This window comes from Molothrus ater, chromosome 1 (assembly GCF_012460135.2).
Source record: "Molothrus ater isolate BHLD 08-10-18 breed brown headed cowbird chromosome 1, BPBGC_Mater_1.1, whole genome shotgun sequence".
Taxonomy (NCBI): domain Eukaryota; kingdom Metazoa; phylum Chordata; class Aves; order Passeriformes; family Icteridae; genus Molothrus; species Molothrus ater.
In genome coordinates this window covers 105,452,449-105,471,723 of record NC_050478.2, presented here as the reverse complement: position 1 = coordinate 105,471,723, position 19,275 = coordinate 105,452,449, and the positions used below count along the sequence as shown (strand labels likewise).

The 19,275-nt window shown below is 34.5% G+C and overlaps 1 protein-coding gene across 4 annotated transcripts in view; it reads left to right on the top strand.

Annotated features, from left to right (window-relative positions):
* Positions 1 to 19,275, top strand: part of ROCK1 (Rho associated coiled-coil containing protein kinase 1) — an 83,515-nt gene that overhangs the window by 55,243 nt on the left and 8,997 nt on the right. For 3 of the 4 annotated variants that reach the window (XM_036405556.1, XM_036405549.1, XM_036405561.2), the window contains 11 exons: positions 603 to 753; positions 1,661 to 1,821; positions 2,684 to 2,868; positions 3,650 to 3,719; positions 5,139 to 5,233; positions 6,513 to 6,678; positions 8,248 to 8,341; positions 8,697 to 8,785; positions 9,111 to 9,299; positions 9,495 to 9,660; positions 16,102 to 16,172. In XM_036405556.1, the coding sequence (XP_036261449.1) occupies positions 603 to 753; positions 1,661 to 1,821; positions 2,684 to 2,868; positions 3,650 to 3,719; positions 5,139 to 5,233; positions 6,513 to 6,678; positions 8,248 to 8,341; positions 8,697 to 8,785; positions 9,111 to 9,299; positions 9,495 to 9,660; positions 16,102 to 16,172 (1,437 nt within the window). Of the gene's footprint in view, positions 1 to 602; positions 754 to 1,660; positions 1,822 to 2,683; positions 2,869 to 3,649; positions 3,720 to 5,138; positions 5,234 to 6,512; positions 6,679 to 8,247; positions 8,342 to 8,696; positions 8,786 to 9,110; positions 9,300 to 9,494; positions 9,661 to 15,547; positions 15,597 to 16,101; positions 16,173 to 19,275 lie in introns of all 4 variants that reach the window. The other variant, XR_004982376.1, reaches the window with a different exon arrangement.

Below are 19,275 nucleotides of genomic sequence, written 5' to 3'. Positions count from 1 at the left end.
GAAATCCTGCACCCTTTCTCCAGACAGACTGCAGAGTTAACTCTGTCTGGTGAGAGCAGGTAAAGACTTGCTGTGCTTTGTGGTCTGTGCGAATAAACCAGAGATAGAACAGCCTGTGAGGGAAGGGGACAAGCAATTCTAATTTGTGTTACGTGAAGAAACCATTCAAAGGCCAGTGCTTTTCTCTCAAAGCACATCTCCAGTGCTTGTTTGGTGAATTACTGTTAATGCCTGGCAATCCTAGAATGAAATAACCCAAATCCATCCAGGTAACAATAATTCAGATTCCTCTGTGCTCTAGGATGTCTGTTTGTTAGTTGTATGTTTCCAGTTTAGGTGACTACCAATTATACAAATGGAGAAGTTTCCGTTTTCTTGCAAATTTGTAGACTACTGAAAAAAAGTTAGTGAAATTTTTTCCAGAGCACTGAGTACAGTTTTGGTCTGTTACTGTTCTTAGTAGTTCTTAGTACTGTTCCACGCTAAGCGTGGAAAATAACATTGATAATCTCTTGATAACAGAAATGTAATACTAAAAAAGGGAATGAAAATGTGATTCTTCAGGTATTACAGAAATCTGATCACTTTTTCTTTATCTTTAGGAAAAGAATAATTTAGAGATAGATTTGAACTACAAGCTGAAATCCTTACAAGACCGGTTAGAACAGGAAGTGAATGAGCACAAAGTGACAAAAGCGCGGTTAACTGACAAACACCAGTCCATAGAGGAGGCAAGATCAGTTGCAATGTGTGGTAAGTGTTTCCTGCAAGTTTCAGGTGAATACATAATAAAACATGTTCTGATTATGATATTTCAATACACATTGTGTTACACTGTAGTACTCTTGCACCAGTGTTTGATCCCTTCTATAAAGAAAATGTGTATTAGAATCTTAAAACGTGAAAACTACATGTTTTAAATTATTTTCTCTAACATGCTATTTCATAAAAATGTATTGTTTCTTAATGTTTTACATATCTTACTTCAAAGCCTTCCATGGCTTTTAAAATGCTATTGAATCTTGAGCTTCTGTCTAATGCTAAACAGAATTGAAAGAATGCATTATCAAGAGAGATGTCTTAGGGCATTCATTCCTGTGTAACTGCATTAAAATACCAGTGTTGTATTAGGCTTGTCTGAAGTGAAGTGAGAATTTTTTTTTATAGATGTATATCCATGAATCAAAGGTGTGTCTTGATTTTGTAATTGAATATGTCCGGTTTTCCTGTGAAGGTCATGAGTACCTAAATGTGGCTTTTAGAGGTAACAATAATGGTAGCATTTTTTTTCTTTTGCTACTCTCCATTCATGGAAATGAAACTTTGCCTTACGTCAAAATAATTACTTCAAGAATCTATGCTTTTTATTTCTTTCACTGTTTATCTTTCAGTTGTCATGATAATATTCCAGTGCTTTGAATGCAGAATGGAATTATTTTTATTTTTTAGTGTTCCTTGTGATAATGCCAGGATCTTTTTTCTTTCAAAAAAAAAGAAAAACAAACAGCAGAAAAGCTGAAAATCAAACAGCAGAAAAGCTTATATAGCTGAACAAAAAGGCCTGAAAAATATTAGGATATTTATGACTGTTTTTAGAAATGCATGCTTGCAGATGCTATGTAATAATTTTTGTTATTTTTATTTCCTTAATCTTTTTTAGAAATGGAAAAAAAGATAAGGGAAGAACGGGCAGCAAGAGAAAAGGCAGAAAATAGAATAGTTCAAGCTGAAAAACAGTGTTCCATGTTGGACTTTGACCTGAAGCAATCTCAGCAGAAACTGGAACATCTTCTTCAGCAAAAGGAGAGACTGGAAGATGAAGTAAGTAAAAGGTTCATCACTAATAATTTTCTATATAAATAAGAAATTAGAGTTGAACTGAGAAATAGAAAATTAAATTCACTTATACTGAGCTCCTTATATTATACAACTCTCAGTGGAATTGAGGATAGTTGTTGGCCTAAGTAGTTTTAGGTAATTTCTGCTTGTTTCATAACTCTAGCATGTCTTCCATATTTGAACTTCAATATAACACTTTTTTTTGTGTTTTCTCTTTTTCTAAAGAAAAAAATTTGCTTGTGGATTTGACTGTGCAGTCTGATTGATGTGGATGATTTACAGGTCTGAGTTTGTGTTGTCTAGTTTGCATTCTTTCCTTTTGTTCAAGGAAATGCAATTAGAATATTGAGTGTGAAAACTAGGTACTAAGAATAATAGCTTCATTCTTACTTTTTCTTTACAGGACAGTGGGAATGAATTTTATAACACCTTTCTTAGGGGTCACAACTCATGTAAATTAGTTTTTATGTACTTGATAAGCTGCATTTTTTTCTAGGGTGTGAGAGATTTTTAAGATCTGAAATCCATGTAGAGGTTTGCAGACAATTTAGGTTCCTTCACTTGTTGTCTTTCAGATAAGTTAAATTAGGGACTTTGAAATAACTAAAAACGGGAAAGCTTTATCATTCTGCAGCATCATAGCCATATGTTCTAAGGGCAGCAGCTGTGTGTGAGATTATTACACTGAAGTGTTTGGAGATTCAGGAATACTTTGACATGTGTTACACAGTGTAGCATCTAGTCAGTGGTGTTTACTATAAAATAATCCATATGTGAAACCTCTTCAGCCACATGCAATTGATTTTTTAGCAAAGGCTCCTAAATGGAAATATTTCTCATTTAGGTAAGGAATCTGACACTTAAGCTAGAACAAGAGACGAATAAGCGAATAATGGCACAGAATGAATTAAAGGCACAAGCTTTTGAAGCTGATAACTTGAAGGGTTCTGAGAAGCAGCTGAAACAGGAAATCAATACCTTGTTGGAAGCAAAGAGATTACTGGAATTTGAGTTGGCTCAACTTGCAAAGTAAGTAAAAACGTGAAGTAAAATGGAAAAAATTGCTTAATTATACATGTACTATTTTGCCTGTTCCTGCTAGTGAATAAAGTTCTCTGGAGCATAGGCATTTTTTCCTAAACTGAAAGAGTATTTTTAGCTGCATGTTATGATTCCTATGTAGCTGCCTGTTATGATTTCTATATAGCCTTCAGTGTTGGAATATTTTTGTTATGAGCTACAATTCAGAACAGTTCTTGGCCCACCATTCTATGTTAAGGCACACACACATATACATGATTGTGTGTGTGTGTATATATATATATATATATATATGTATATATATATGTATGTATGCCTCTTTTATTTGAATTACTTTTTTATGGATTGACTCTGATGCTACTTACTAAATCATATGGGACTTTCAGTACATGGGAGTCAATAGTTCCCTTTCATTGCCTAATTCATTTTCTTAATGTTTCTTTATCTTAAAATGAAGACATTTTTCATTAATTAGACTTCTATCATATATTCTTTCAGCTGGCTTAATGTTTCTCCATTTAGAGTACTTCTGGGCTTCTAAATTACATACTGAAAGGGTATGTAATTTGTACTCTACAAGGATCATTGTTTTAGAAAAAGAACTGTGTTAAATCAGAATTCTAAGATACAGCAAACTGTTGCTCTTTGTGAAGTCATATGTATGCAATTGGAAGATCATTGTAGAGTGCTGTTCTAGTTAGAAATTGTCTTTGTCTTTTGTTAGTAGCTGACTTTTTAAATGTTTTCCTTTTTTTTAATTTCTTCAAAGACAGTACAGAGGAAATGAAGGTCAGATGCGGGAGCTTCAGGATCAGCTTGAAGCTGAGCAGTATTTTTCGGTAAGACTTGTAAGGAATTGTGTGTAAGGAATTTTGATATAAAATCATTTAACAGTGAATAGTTGAATCTAAAATTGTTTTCATTTAAGTAACAGCCTTGCATAAATCAGCAGTTCAGAAAATCCTGCTTGAAATACAAACGAGGAACAAAATATTAGAGAACATTTGATGTTGTATCTAGAATGTTGTTTTCTTGTTTATCCAAACTGACATTAGCTTGAGTAACTCTTACCTGAATTTTTCATCAGAGTTGTTCTCATCCTGAGATTAGAAAGGAGATACATTTCTGATACAATTGCAAACTTTATAGAGAGTTGAAAATCTCCAAATTTACTGGAAAATAGCTCATGCTGTTCATCTACCATACATACATTTAAGAACCATAGACCCAGTAGCATTCTGCATGTATTCCTTATTCTAAAAAGCTACCTTCTCTGCACCTGAATCGCTGAAGGACCTTACTGGGTACTCCAGGGAGCCAAAATGTGTATTTCATAGATGTAGTTTGATCTGTTTCATCTCTGTGAAAAGAAGCAATAGGATAAAATTCTCTGTAACACCTGAACTTCAAATACATTTGTGAATATGGACAGACTCATTTCACTTTGGGAAATACTTTTAAATTTGGTTTTTCCTGGGAGAGGCAGTAAAAAATTTTGTTTACTAAACTGCATATGATTATCATTTCATTATCTGTTACGGAGGCTTTTCTGCATTTCTCCATGACATACTGCTTATAAGAAGATGCAGAGCATTGTGTTTCTCAGTTTCTTCTTTTTTCACTAATTTGTAGTTTAAATCAGACATTCATAATTCAGTCTGAATATTTACAAAAGTAGTTTACTGTAGAAGATCAGATTTTAACTTTCAAAATTACAGGTGATGGTAATAATAACAATATAGTAATAAAACCCAGAAGTAATTCACAGCAGTAAGTAATTTACATAAATCAGACCTCAGCTGAATCACTTACTAAGTTGGTAAAGAAAAAGCTTAAGATTCTAAGAGAAAAGGTACATGGACACAAAGAGAATGGAACAGGTGAAAGCACAGAATGATGTTAGGCTTGTTGGATGAACATTTTGAGACAAGTGATGGCTTCAAGATGCAGTTTTGCCCTGTTGTGTCTGGGGGACCTGTTCTGCTGTGTCACAGTGCCTTCTGTCTCTTTTGCAGCACCTTTATTTGTGCAGCTATGTAGGAAAACACACTAGAAATTGAAAACTAATTTGGTCATATCAGTTCCCTACCCAACAGACACAGTAAAGAAGCATCTAGGAGAGGAAGGAAGGAGGAAATTTCACTAATGACAGTATTGGCATGTGTCAGGGTTTGACAAATTCAAACTAAGGTAGTCTGAAAATGAGGAATTTCAGTATGGAATTTGAATAATGATTTTTTTTATGCTTTCTTTTACAGACACTTTACAAAACTCAGGTTAAGGAACTGAAAGAGGAAATTGATGAAAGGAATAAAGAAACACAAAGAAAAATGCAGGAATTGCAAAATGAAAAGTATGCCCATTATGTTTCTCACATACACCTAAATTTTTCCTTGTAATACTGTCTCACTCATGTATACTTTGAATCAGATCTAAGATGTTTTAATTCCTTTAGAAAAAGTCCTCAAAAGTGTTCCATAAAACCTTGTAAGTGGCAAATACATAGGAGGTTAACTATACTGACTCACAAAGCCAAATATGGTTATTCATATTTGCTTTGGATATTATCATGTCTGTAAGAAGAATAATGACTTCTCTGAAAATTTACTAAGATTTCAAAAATTTTTGAAAAACATTCCAGTTTTGGTTATCATCTCACCAGCTTTTAAAATTTGATTATATTATCCTGATAATTACTTAATATATTTCTATAGTCAGTAAAATAATTTGAGAAAAAGGTAACGAAGTCTTTGAAATTTAGTACATTTCTGATTACAGCTAAAGTAGTTATTATTAACAACCATTAATTGTGATGTACTATTTTCTAAGCTATCAAATAAGAAAAAAAATTTAAGTGTGTTTTTCCAGTTTCTTAATTTATTTTATGTTCTGAAGAAGGAGACTGTGGCCTTACGCATCAAGTACAGTTTCTTCTAAAGTCTGTGTCTCTTGTTCTGCTTGAGGATCGACATTGGAAAGCAGTCTGAAGGGCAGAGGTTATGTACAGTGTGCATTTCGTACAGCAGTTTGGTAGGCTAAGAAAGGGAGAAAGAAAAGATGTGCTAATAAATATGGTGTAGGAGGAAAATGTATGTGTCTCTGCAAGCTGTTCATGAGTGGTAACCAACATAAAGAAATGGGGAGGGAGGAGAAGGTAGGCAAGACTTCCCTTATTCTCCTTGTGGTTATTTATTTTCTTACTTCTTTTTATAGATGCTTTGTATTCTATTCCCTCTCTATTTTCTGCAATCTTATGTTCATCCTAAATGTTTCTCACTTGGATATAACTATGGGAATTATGATAATGGGCAAATGTGGATTAAGTATCTTTTGTTGGATCATTCTGTACATATAATTTAGTTGTATTTTCTGTTCCTCGAAGACAGGAGAATCCATATTGGTGTTTCATGGATGATTGAAATGTTAATGAAAATCACAGTAAGCTTGCTGCTGTAGCTTGTGTGGACCATCAAAAGACACAAGTGTACAGAATGCAGTTTTGTAGCTCTTGCTTTTCTTAAGAAACTAAGATAATGACCATTAGCTGAGTGGTATAATTTGGGTTTGATAGTTTTCCTGAAAATTTGGAATGTTTTGCATAGGGAAAGGAAATCTTAATGTCCTTTTTACAGAGAAACACTTGCTGCCCAGTTGGATTTAGCTGAAACCAAAGCTGAGTCGGAACGGTTGGCACGGGCACTCGCTGAAGAACAGTATTATGAACTGAATCAGGAGAGTAAAAAAGCTGCATCAAGGCACAGACAAGAATTGACTGATAAGGACATCATCATAAGAAGGGTAAATTAACTGTTATACCTGTATACATCTCTTCTGGCTGGAAACCAAAATTCATGGTTTTAATGGTTTTAATTAATGAAGTCCTGTTGTGATCATAAGTGATAACTAATTAAGTATCTTAAGTTTTGGGCTCACTTGGAACCTTTACATTTCATCATGTCACAAAATTCACAATTTTGATGAATTCAGATTCACATGATGAATGTGAATTCATCAAAACAAAATTAATTAATCTGAGGTGAAGCCAGAATGAAAGTCAACTGAATGTCTATAATTCAGTTATTAAGCCTTTTGTATTTACTTCTTGTCATTGCCAAGTGTATTATTTAAATCTTGTAAATTTGTAGAGCTGTGTATTAGAGACTCTTTTTGCAAAGTAACTTAGCCTTTAAACAAAAAGCCTCTTGAGAGTTTCAAGTTTCATAACCCAAACCCCAAAATGTAATTTTGGAAATGCTTTATAGCATAGCTTTTGGATGTTAATATGAGCTTGATAAACATCTTTAACTGAAAAGTCTCAAACAGCAAGCCATATGTAGCATAGTTATTCTATCATTGTTTTTTCCCATTTAGCATCAGCTGTGCATGTATTCTTAAAAATTCTGGGGGTGTAAAGTTCCAGGTGTAACTGAGCTTGGCTCAGTTGCTCAAAGCTTTCTGTTAATGCTACCATGGATATTCCATCTCTGTGAAAAGATAGTGCAAATAGTGTTTATTGCATGAATTTGCTTTTTTAAGCTTGAGATTTACAGAATACCACTATTTCTTAAGCAGCATTTAGAAGACTATGTCTGTGGCATCAAAGGAATACCCTCTTGCCAATAAATTTTTGGTTTCAAGTTTCTGATAATTTTGTCAGTTTCATACAAAATTATTTGTATAGGCTTCAAACAAAACCTTTATTTAGGAATACAATTGTGTCTGGTTTTTCACATTTTTCACATGTTAAGTTATCCTGGCTGTGGCAGTGAACATAGTCACATATTCAAAGTTGTTGAGGTTTTCCTTTCCAACTTTTTTCTTTTTTTTTTTTGCAAGCTCTGTACATATTTACCTATGTCTACTTTGTCTTAATCCAAATTCAGTTTTGTTTTTATCCTGATTTTCATGATTTATGCAGTAAATTGCATAAATATGCATATTTTCATGATTAGCAGTAAATGCCTTGTATCTACTCTAAATTTAATGCTGGAGTTATAGCATCTGTCAGCTACTTTTTTGTCTGGATTCACAGTATCAGGCCTCTACTCACTAGTTTTTCCAAAGTACAACACATTAAAATTGCCACATTCCATAACTGACAATCTAACTCTGCTTAAGTTGATTTTTGTTTCCATACAACAGCGTTGTCAGTTCTGCAGTGATAATTTTTGTATCTGGGACGGGTGTATTTTGAGCCTGCTGGTAAATCAAAACAGCACAAGAATAGTAGCATTTTTTACAAGTTCACATAGGCAGAAGGTGTTCTAAGTTGTTATAGAATTAAGGGTATTTAAAATAATAGTATTATAGATAGTTTTAGGATTTATGTCAAATTCTTTATTCTAAAATGTGTTTCTTTTCATGTAGCTGGAAGAAACTAATAACACTTTAACCAAAGATGTTGATTTAATAACAAAGGAAAATACAGAAATCAGTGAAAAATTTAAGAAACAAGAGGAAGGTATGTCATATTTGGAGTTTTAATTTATCTGTTCTGAAGCATGCCTGAATCTGAAGCATATGTGAAGAAATGGGAAATGGAAGAAGACATTGCTATTTATCTTCCATATTATTTTGGGCTTGATGTTGGCTTTAGTATTTCTGCTTTGTACCTTTCTGATATATCCTTCTGGTCATTTTATGTCATTGCAGTAGTGTTAAACTGGTAATTTTTGTCTTTGTAAATTGTATTTTGCTCAAAAAGGGAAGCAACAGGAAAACAGAATGGAAAAAAAGATGCACTTAGAGAAGTAATTAAGTTTTAAAAATAATTACCTTGTACTAAAATACCTCAAAATTGAATATTATTTTAACAGATTACAGAATGAAAAAAGAAGAGGAAATCAGTAATATTAGAATGCAATATGAAAAGAGCATAAGCACTGAAAGAACTCTGAAGACGCAGGTACAACTTTTTATGCAATTTAATAGCAATTACTCTGCATTAACAGAAGTATTTCAGGTTTTTTGCTTTTGTGAACTAACTCTTAGTTCCTTTGAAATCAAGTTTATATTCACCATTATGTACAATGTGCATTGTTAAATTTACATTTGAAAGAACAAGTTTTGATGCTGTATACTTTTCAGTATTACTTCAGTTCTGAGTAAGGGCCATTCGTGTTGGTGAAGGGATTTTTTTTTTTTATCCTGTAACTAGAGGAACTGAGAAGTTTTTTATGAAACATGCTGTATATGTAATTTTTCTTACTGGTTCTCCTTTTTCTTAACAGGCTGTCAACAAACTGGCTGAGATAATGAATCGGAAAGATTTTAAAATAGACAGAAAGAAAGCTAACATGCAAGATTTGAGGAAGAAGGAGAAGGAAAACCGAAAGCTCCAATTAGAACTTAATCAAGAAAAAGAGAAATTCAATCAGATGGTTGTGAAATACCAAAAAGAGCTTAATGAAATGCAAGCGGTAAAATAATTTAATTTTTTAATCATGCTGTGGAATATATATACATGCACATATATATACATATATATGTGTATATTTGTATGTATAGGTATATATATATAGATGTAGATATAGATATGAGTTTTCTTTTCAAAATACTTGGCTGCCATGTTTTTGGTAACAGCAGTAACTATGTGTGTGTGTATATAAATACAGCAACTAGCAGAAGAATCTACGTACAGGAATGAACTCCAGATGCAGCTGGATAGTAAAGAGAGTGACATAGAACAACTACGAAGGAAAATCATGGACCTCCAGCAAGGAATGGATTCTACCAGTGTTGCCAGTCTTCCGACAGATGAAACAGATGGAAATCTTTCAGGTATGAGAAAAGCAGATTTGAACCACTTGGCTGTGTTGCATACACATAGTTCTGGAAGGTATTGTTTCAAACAATTACTTGTTATTGCTTCTTAAAGTCCTCTGGCTGTCTACTTCTGTATCACATCTCCACTTCCTTTCTTTCTTTGTTTCTTTTTTTCTGTTTTCATACCTAGGTTGCTTCTATTTAAGACTTAATTTTTTCTCACATCACACTTCCCACTGTATGGCTTGGTATTAGCATTGTTTATATGCACTTTTGAGGAAGGAGTATCTTTACATCTCTTGTTTTTCAAATACAGTGATTACAATGTGCAGTATTTGGTGAATAGAAGACAGGGCCAACACTTCCACAACATCATGATTATATTTTATATCTTGAATGCAAAATTGTCTTGATCTTATCTCTTCTTATTCAGTCATGTAGCACCTCTGTGACAACTGGCAGTAATTGCTGTTGTGAAAAATAATTGGAGAAATTTCCATAATAAATTTATGGTTGTATGGTACTCTGATTTAGCAGATGAAAATAAGAACATGTAATAAGGCATAGCCAGCCATTTCCATGTATCACTACCAGACACTGTACTTTGAGACCCACTGTTAGACTGGTTAGTTATTTACCTCTCCCCTTCCCCAGAGTTTGAAAAGTGTAATCAGTTAGTACTTCCACATGATCCACTTCTGTATCTCTCAATACAGGAAAAAAAAAAGTGCAATCAGGTGTGCTTGACAATTTCTGTACATCATAGCTAGGTATATCTTTTTTCTATATGCTTAAGTAATTTTTAGAATTCATTGTGAAATTTTTAATATAATTTTGATAAGTCTGAATATCATTGTAGAAAAATATTTTTAGACATACAAAACCAGAATAGTATTTTGGGTATTTTATGACTTCAGTGGATGAGTAGTCAGATAAAAGTACATAGAATAATTTTAGATGTGTCTTTTCCTGTTAATGCACTTCATGCTGCTCAATTGCCACATTCTAGAGTTTTTCCAGGAGTCTTAGAGTGATTGAAATTTCAGGTAGGTTATCAGTCTTAGTACATGTTTTGATGTAGTTACTCCTTTCTGTGTCTAGTTATGTTTCCTATCTCCCCCTAGTTATTTTTAGATTTTTATTTTTAGTTAATACTGTAATGAGTTTCATTTTAGAATAGATTCTTGTTCAGATAATAGTATAGTCTTTTTCTCCACAACTTCCATTTTGTTCAAGAAGCCTTTGCGTTCTGGAGTTTGATCTTGTAAATTGTCATTTTGTAAAGATTTTGTCTTTTGACAACATCTTCAAGGCAAACTCCCATTGGAAATTCTTAGAATTTTTAGATTGGTTAAGGAACATTTTTTTCTTAGCTGTCACCTGCTACGAATTCCTTCTGGTATTTCTGAAGTATCAGTACTTCTCAGGAATTTTTCTCATAGATTCTCATTTTCAGTGTATTCCACTTAACAGGAATAAAAAGGAAATCAGAGGGATTTTGCTTATTAAAGTGGATTTTTTTTCTCCCCTCAAATTACGAATTGGAATCAAGCCTTATTGTTTCTAAGTGTCTTGTAATTGAAGAAGATTGTAGCTCATAATTTTAGTAGAAAATTTCTGAACTCTCTTCAGTTGAGAGCTTTAGGGTTTTTTCCTACAGCAAAACAGACCAGATTTATTCTACTCAAAAGAGTAGTTTTGAACTTCCTCACTTCCCTTCTCAGCCATTTTCATTTGATGGCTGTTGTGTATTACATGGAAAACATAAATGCTTCCATCTGGCCGTAGATACCTTCCCTATTTTTTTCTTAAGGGCAGTAGTGTGTCAGTATGAACCCATTGTGTTCCAGATCTTGGATGGACTGTAGGAAAAACCTCTTTCTTTGTCTGCCTCAATAAGGAAGGTTATTTTCAGTTTTACCTCTGGAGATGTGTGCAGTCAGGCTTTTGGCTGCATAATCTATTGCTTCCATTTTGGGGCAGAAATTTCAGTCTGTACAAGATCTTTTCAAGTCAGCTGGTAATTCCCATTGTTAATTAGAACATGACAGTTCTGGTATTCTTGGGTGAGGTGTCTACTTGTTAGCCCTCAACTATTTCTTTTTTGCTAGCTTTTCAATTCTCTCTTTTTCGCCCTTTTTTCTACACGTGCCTCTGATTTTTACTACAGTTGTCCTGCTGGTTTGATACAGGTAGGACCTCTAATACATATTATTAGGACTTATCTAGATTTAGATCATGTCCCTACATGCTGCTTTGGTTTTGGTTTTGGTTTTTTTGACTGAGTTTCTGGGTTGATCAGGATCTGAATAAGAAGCAGTTTGGTAATTAAAGGAGATTAAGTGACATTAGTGTAGTCAAATTTCACACACTTGTCAAAGAGCTAAGCAGAGGGTGAAAAAGGAGTGCAGTAGCATTATAAAGATAACAAAGAACCCAGCCAGACTTCAGAATAGAAATAGCCCGTGCCACAGAAAGAGGAAATTATCCAGCACATAGGTTTTTTCCTGCCAACCAGGTAATTAGTGTACAAATCAGAAGGTGACATATTACAGCAGCTCATTTGCTATAGTTTTGTTGCATGATGTTGATTGTCTTCAACTGTGTGCCAAGTTCCCATCACTCCCACAGCTGAAACATGGCCATTCCTTCAGAGCACCTTGAATAGCATCTTGTTTTCAAGGGCTGGATGTGATGAGTGGTCAATAGCTGGTGTACCAGTTCTAAAGGCAAAGACTCTATTAAAAATTTTTTTAGCAAATAAATGATTGAATTTTATAATAAGTAATTATAGTATGATTTATTCATTTCCCTGTCAAAATAAAAACATCACCAGGGAAAAAATAAAGATACAAAATCACGAGGGAAAAAAATAAAGATACAAAATAATAGAAGCACGTATAAAAGAATGATTCCATGGTCATGATTCTGGCAATGGGCAGTTTTTGGTTTAATTGAGAAAAATTTTTGTACTTATAAAATTTTAAGGAAAAAAAAATCTCTATTTAGAAATAGACACAGAGAAATCACATGGTAACACACTTTACAGCTGCATTTCTCTTGGAGCTGTTTTCTGTTTGCCATTGGTTTAAATATTCCCTCCAATTTTGGTAGCTGCTTGGACAACTTATACTCTCCCAAGGTGGGGATTGCCCCCTTTACAAAATCCAGGCTATTCTCAGGCTCTTGCTCACTTACATGGGAAAGATTATGTGGATGAAATTTTTTCCTTGTATTCAATTCTAGGCATGTTTTGTAACTCTCACTCCTGATTATTGAATCAGATAGCAGCTCATATCTCAGTTGGTGTCCCCAGTGTTAACAGAGTCCTTGCTGAAACAACTGAGGTATTTGCTTTTAAATTATGCCTTTGGAATGATTCTTCCTCCTGGCTGGACTTTGGGAGTCTTTATACTTGCATGATTGTAAACAGAATTCTTTTTTGCCAAGACGGAACACAATCAGGAACGGAACATGAGGGTTTTTCTCCTAATTGTTACAGGGCACTTAACCTGTTGTGAATTGCTCCTTTTTATCTGATTGGCAAGATCATTTAAGCAATTGAGCTGCCCTACAGGTTTAGCTGCAGCACATAATATTTTACAGCATATGTTTTCATGTTTTGCACAAGGATAGGATGGAATAATAGATGTGTGGGGCACTTAAGCAGCAGTTTTATATAAGACTTCCTGAAGCAGCCTGAATAAACCTGAATAAACCCCAAAGAGAGATCCAGTCAGAAATCCTTGGTGCAATCCACATGAAATTATAGTAGGACAGTCTGCAAAAGGAAAAATCCAAATTGGAAGAATGGAAAGAATTAGCAAGATAGTATCTACAGGTTTTTGGTTGCTGTGGAAGACTCTTTAGGAGTAGGAATTCTTGAGCATTGGAAAGAGATGCTCTGCTGTTCCTGAAAGCACCCACATTACTTAGCTTCAGAGCAACAAAAAATCTCATAAACACATAGTCATGGTTGTCTTGTGTGATTTTATTGAAGTCTTACTGTTAGCACTCCTATCATACTGAATCCCTATGAATCCTGGTAGTCTGGATGCTAGCAATGAAGATGTTTGGAATAGAAATCTAAATTTAAAATATATTCAGAGAAAGCTACAAGATCTGTAGCCTTTATGGAATTCTTTCTTCATATCCTATTCAGATCCAGCTAACCAGATATTTTTGAGGTCTATCTTAGACTTTCTGGATTGCAAATATGAGGTATCAATTCTGGTGTTTTTTCCAAAATACAGGGGAGTTGTCAGGCAATAGTTTCGAGCCTATTTTTAAAGACAGGAATGGAAGATTCTTCTTTTAAGTCTAGATAGCCCATATTTTCTTAATTACTTAATCAGAACACTCATAAATATTAGTCTTCTGGATCAAATATTTGTGAAATGGCCAGATGAGCATTTGCAGTTATGCTAAGTCTGTCAAGAGAAATGAAAATGCACTATAAATATTACTTGAGAGGAACCTTTGTGGTGAGGTTGGAATGAAGGAGCTCATCTACCCTTTCAAGAGTACATTTGGTTCCAAACAAATTTTAGCTTTGTTGAAAAGATGGTTAGAAACTGTTACTTTCAACTGCAAGATGTTATTCACAGCTCAGAAATCATCTCTTATTAAAATAGAATTTGCTCCCTAAAATAGATTTGTTGTAGACAGAAAAGAATGTCGACAGATTCATTTGAAATACCTCATTTACTCCCTACTTCTTTTAAAATTGTTTCCAGAACATGCTGAAGTAGAAGGAAACCTAGAAAAACTTATACTGTGCCTATAAGCATCTTGTAAAATTTATCATCATTGGATCTTTCCAGATTTTCATATGCCACTATTTCAACAGAAGCTTTCTTTTCTTTTTTTTAACAAGTCATCCTTCCTATATTCCTTTTGAACGACAGTTTTCCATACTTTGTTTTTTTTTAGCAATTCATCACTTTGTTTTGCAATGAAAACCTGAGTTCTAGGATGTTTCTATAATTTCTAAAAATGGAAGAATCTTCTCTTAATGTAAAAATTAATCAAAGTATTCAAAACAAGATAAACATATCTGTGAGGCCTGTAGACATGAAGGAAATAGGTTTTCTTTTCCAAAGCTACTGAATATCAATAACTGGGGAGAGTCTGGGATAGCAGAAGGGGTAGGGTTGGGGGGTGTGGGGCCCCTTACCCCCCAGTCCCCACAGTTGTTATGCAGATGTGAGAAGGCAGGGAAGTACAAATTTCCTTCATTTTTCTGGGAAGTTTTCTTACAGGAATGAGTTCTGCTAACATGCTTTTATTACAGTTGGTATCAGTACTTCAGTGGCCCTCTAGCATTTTGAAGCTATTCTCTGTGGAGAAATGATGGGAAATGATTCCATATGCCTAAGTGTAGTACATTTCTAAATATTGCCTGCTGTAAGGCGAATGTGGGAAGGGCTTTTACATGCCTAATTATAATGCCTTGCTAGGCTGTCAGTCCCATTGTAATTCTATATAGCTAAGCATATGGACAGTAACTTTCATACATTTGAATGCATTTCAGAACTTGCTGGGGTACACCTCACATAGAGTAATTCCTGAAGGACAAAAGGAACCAGTTGCTCCTCAGGACATAAATAGTTGCGGAGAATGTTTCAGAAAATTTTAACTTAAACTTCTTGAAGTTTTCAATGCTACTATTACCTTGCTTCATAATTTTAAATTTTAGAAGCCACTCTCAGTTAGCTGGAAGGGTTTTCTAAATCAACAGTCCACATTAGGCAGATTGCTGATTTTCCTGTGGCCCTTTTTTGTATCATGCTAAATTATTTCAGTAGTTTAATGGTGGGAAAATAGGGTACTACATTTCTCTTTGGATAATTTTTCACTGAAAATTTGAGTAAAACACTTGTCTCTTATTCTTTATATCTAGTTGATTCTTCCTGCATTCCTTATTTAATTATCTCCTATGCTTATCTTCTGTGAGTAATGGGACACCCATGTAGCTTTGCTTGCTCTTGTGCTCTCTCTCCTTTTTTTGTTTCCTGTGGAAAATGTGGATCTGATTTATTTTACTTCCTGCATCTTCCTGCTGAGTATTTTCATACAGCCCCTCTGAATGTTAAATTATGTTTACATTGAAAATCTCCTAATTTAAACTGTAATATATTTTCAAAGCAAAGTCTTTCCTGCCTGGCTCTTTGCAAACTATTTACATACAGTGTTAGATGTTGGCATCAAGGAAAACAGCTTTACTTTTATTGTGCAGTAACTGTGTAATCAGATGTTGGCTTGTGATGAAGCATGAATTAAATGCTTATATCTTCATTTTATTTAGCTGTGCTTTTTATTCTGCATTGCTGAATAGGTAATTGCCCATTACTGCATGTAGTACATCTTCCTTTCTAGTAGTAGTTTGCTTTTGTGCTATTCTGCTTTATTATTATAAATACACAAAATTATTAAATATGCATTTCTTAAAACCAGAATCAAGACTTGAAGGTTGGCTTTCAGTACCAAACAAAGGAAATATAAGGCGGCATGGCTGGAAGAAACAGGTACAGATGCCTTTTTTTCTTTCTTCCTCAGTTTCCTTGGAAAAGTTTCTAGGCATGTGGTGAATTGGTTTTACAACTTGTATTTAAGAAACAAACAAAATAATTAAGAGTAATTTAGTGTATGTACATTATTGAAGAAAAAAAACCCCAAGAAAATTCAAGTTCAGTATGAAACCTTTAGTAATGACATTGTGCAAATTTGCAAGAGGGGAGGAACTGCTTTACAGTGAGCATCTTGGAACCATTAAAAATCACGTTTCTTCTTTAAGTAAGCATCTTTATATTTCTGTTACTGAAAAAGAACCTCTTTGTGCAACTTGGCAGCACACAGTAGGGATTACCACACTTAAATGTTCTGAAGGTCATGGAAGAGTGCATCACACTCTAACTTGCTACATACCATTTCCAAGGATGTTTCTGTCTCCCTTACCTTTAAAATGATAGGTTTCTCTTAAAAATAACTGATTTACTCTCAGAAATGGGATCTCTGTGACAGAATTCCCATTCCAAGCAAAGCAATCTTGTTGTGCCTCTGCAAAGGTTATGATCTGTTTCTTTGAAACTTCCAATATTCAAATTGAGATACTTAAAACCAGTTTCTGATTATCTTTTCTGGCTTTTCAGTTCCACCCCTTTTATCATCTTTTAGAACAACTAAATACAAAAGTGAACATGGTCTCTAGAATTTTTTTTTTCAATTTTAAAAGCTAATTGTATTAAACAGTTTTTTTTCCTTCATCTTCTTTATATTCAAAGACTGCAACTGGGAACTACTGAGTTATTAATCACACTTTTGAAGTAACTTTCTAATTCTTGTTGAAAGGTATTTCTTAAATGCTTCTATTTATATTCACATTCTACAACAGCTGGAAATGATTCCTATAAAATTTAAAGGAGAAGGGATTCATTCCTGTCAGAGAAGCACTTGAGGGTTTGTATTGAGTCTTTAGCTGCTGTGCTCCTTCTTTGAAGTACTGCTATTTTCAGTGGGCTTCCATGGCCTTCTTTATACACTCCAAGTGTTGGAGTTCCAGACCTGCCTATTTTTACATCAATATCAGACCTTGGTGATTTGTCTGTAAGTTAAAACCACGGCCTATTCTGGCTTGCTGGGAGTGAGTGATAAGTTCTGCCCTATTTCAACTAATGGCTAGTCACCTTCCCCCCACCCCTTCAAGTAAGGGAGGAACAAAAGCAGAATTAATGGCTTAACAGTTTACTAAAAGCACAAAGCAGGACTAAGACAAGCACAATAAAACCAGCAATATTAATAGCAAAAGTATACAGAAAGAGAAGGTGCTTTTTCCCACAAAAAAGGTGTTCACCACCAGGAACAAAACCAAATGGCAAATGCTTCCTGTAGATCTGTTTGATTGCTAAGGCTGCTTGAGTCCTCTTGTTATAGAATTGACAGTGCCTGGCAAAAATCAGGTAGCTTTGTTCTGTTCTGAATTATGTAAAATACTGTGTCATTTTCTGTCAGAATGCTTCTAAGTACCCTTCTGTGGTTGTTTTGTAAAAATGTAGATTATTTTTGCATTCTCTGAGAAATGAAATTTTAAACTCCTGATAAATGCAGCTTCTCCAGTGAAAGACTATCAGAATTTCTTCAGGCATGCCCAGTATAGGCATATTTACTTGCCTCAAGATATTTTAGGCAGTTAATCCATTCCTTTCCAACACTTCCGTAGTTTGAATGTGCTCACACTTTGGAGGAATTTGAGCTGCAGATGGATGGCTCAGTCATGAAATAAATTGTACTGATAAGGTTCCTTACCTAGCTGAGGCTCATATCAGTGAGACACAGTAGTGAGGGACTGTGTTCACTCACATGTGCATTCTGTTGCCTGAACTGAACTGCACTTGTTTCAGCTGCTCTTGTAGCTGAAACAAGCTGGCAGGTGGTCAGCCTCCTCAGGTGCTTCTCTTCCTAATTCTCCTGCAGTTTGTTTTGTGAAAGTGAGAGGTATATGCAACCTCAAATATAGGCATGCCCAGATTAAATTAAAGGAAAAGCAAAATCATATTACAAGTGTAATTGGATTGATGCCTGAGTTGTTGCAACTTGAGCTGCTGCATTTCTGTCTCAAATGTCAGTAGTACTGATGTTTTTGCCTGGTGCTCTTTGACTTATTTAGCTTAATTTAGAAGGGGGTGAGTGTGGAAAACTTACTTGAGAATAAACACTTGTTACACCTAAAGCTAGCACTGAAATGAATTACCCTTATTTTTATCTGGAGCTTCATTTCATCCCCAGTGAAGGTGATAAAATATCCTTCAAAAACCATTGTAGAACAGAACTACTGTCAGAATATTTTTTATATGTTCACAACAGGATATTGACGCTGTTGTACATAACTTTTTTTGGTGAGGTTAAGTTGTTCTTTCACCAAGGCTTATCTATAGTGTGATAATTGAATTCCTTTACAGCCAGAATTTGCATTTGTGATAGTTGTCATCTGAAGGGCTTGCTCTTATCTCTTAAAGGCGAAGGTGCACACTTCAAAGATGAAAAAGGCATTAGTTTTTATTGGAATGGATAAAGGAATTGAAGTACAGTCTTTTTCTTCAATGGGGAAAAAATCACAAGAGGTTCACACTTAGTACTTACTCAAGCTGAACAGGCTTTCTATTAAGGCGCTGTGACAAAATGCCCTTTCATGGCTTTTTTTAGATGCATTTCAGTAATTGAGAGTTACAACTGTAGCTCACACCTTGCACAGCACATTTTAAAAATGCTATTGTATAAACTTAAGGTGACTTTCATACTCAGGTTTTGAGGTCAGCTTCAAGTGCTATGTAAAATGAGGTTGAAACCTCCCTTTGTAGAAGGAGTAGACATTTATTCAAATTACCATCCAGTTACCTGCCAGTACTTGGATTCAAGATGAACTATTGGTGCATTCACTCTCATGCTTTTCTGTCCTTCTGGGTTATATTTTATGTGAATCTGGAGATCAGTGTAGACAGAGCTGCCAGTTTCTCTCCTTTTAATCCTCCTTAGTATCTTATATCTTACAGTTCCTTCTAGAACATTTCAAACTGCAGGGGAGGGAACAGCCACAGCTGTCACTGAGCTTATGCTTCTGGAGAGTTCCAGCAA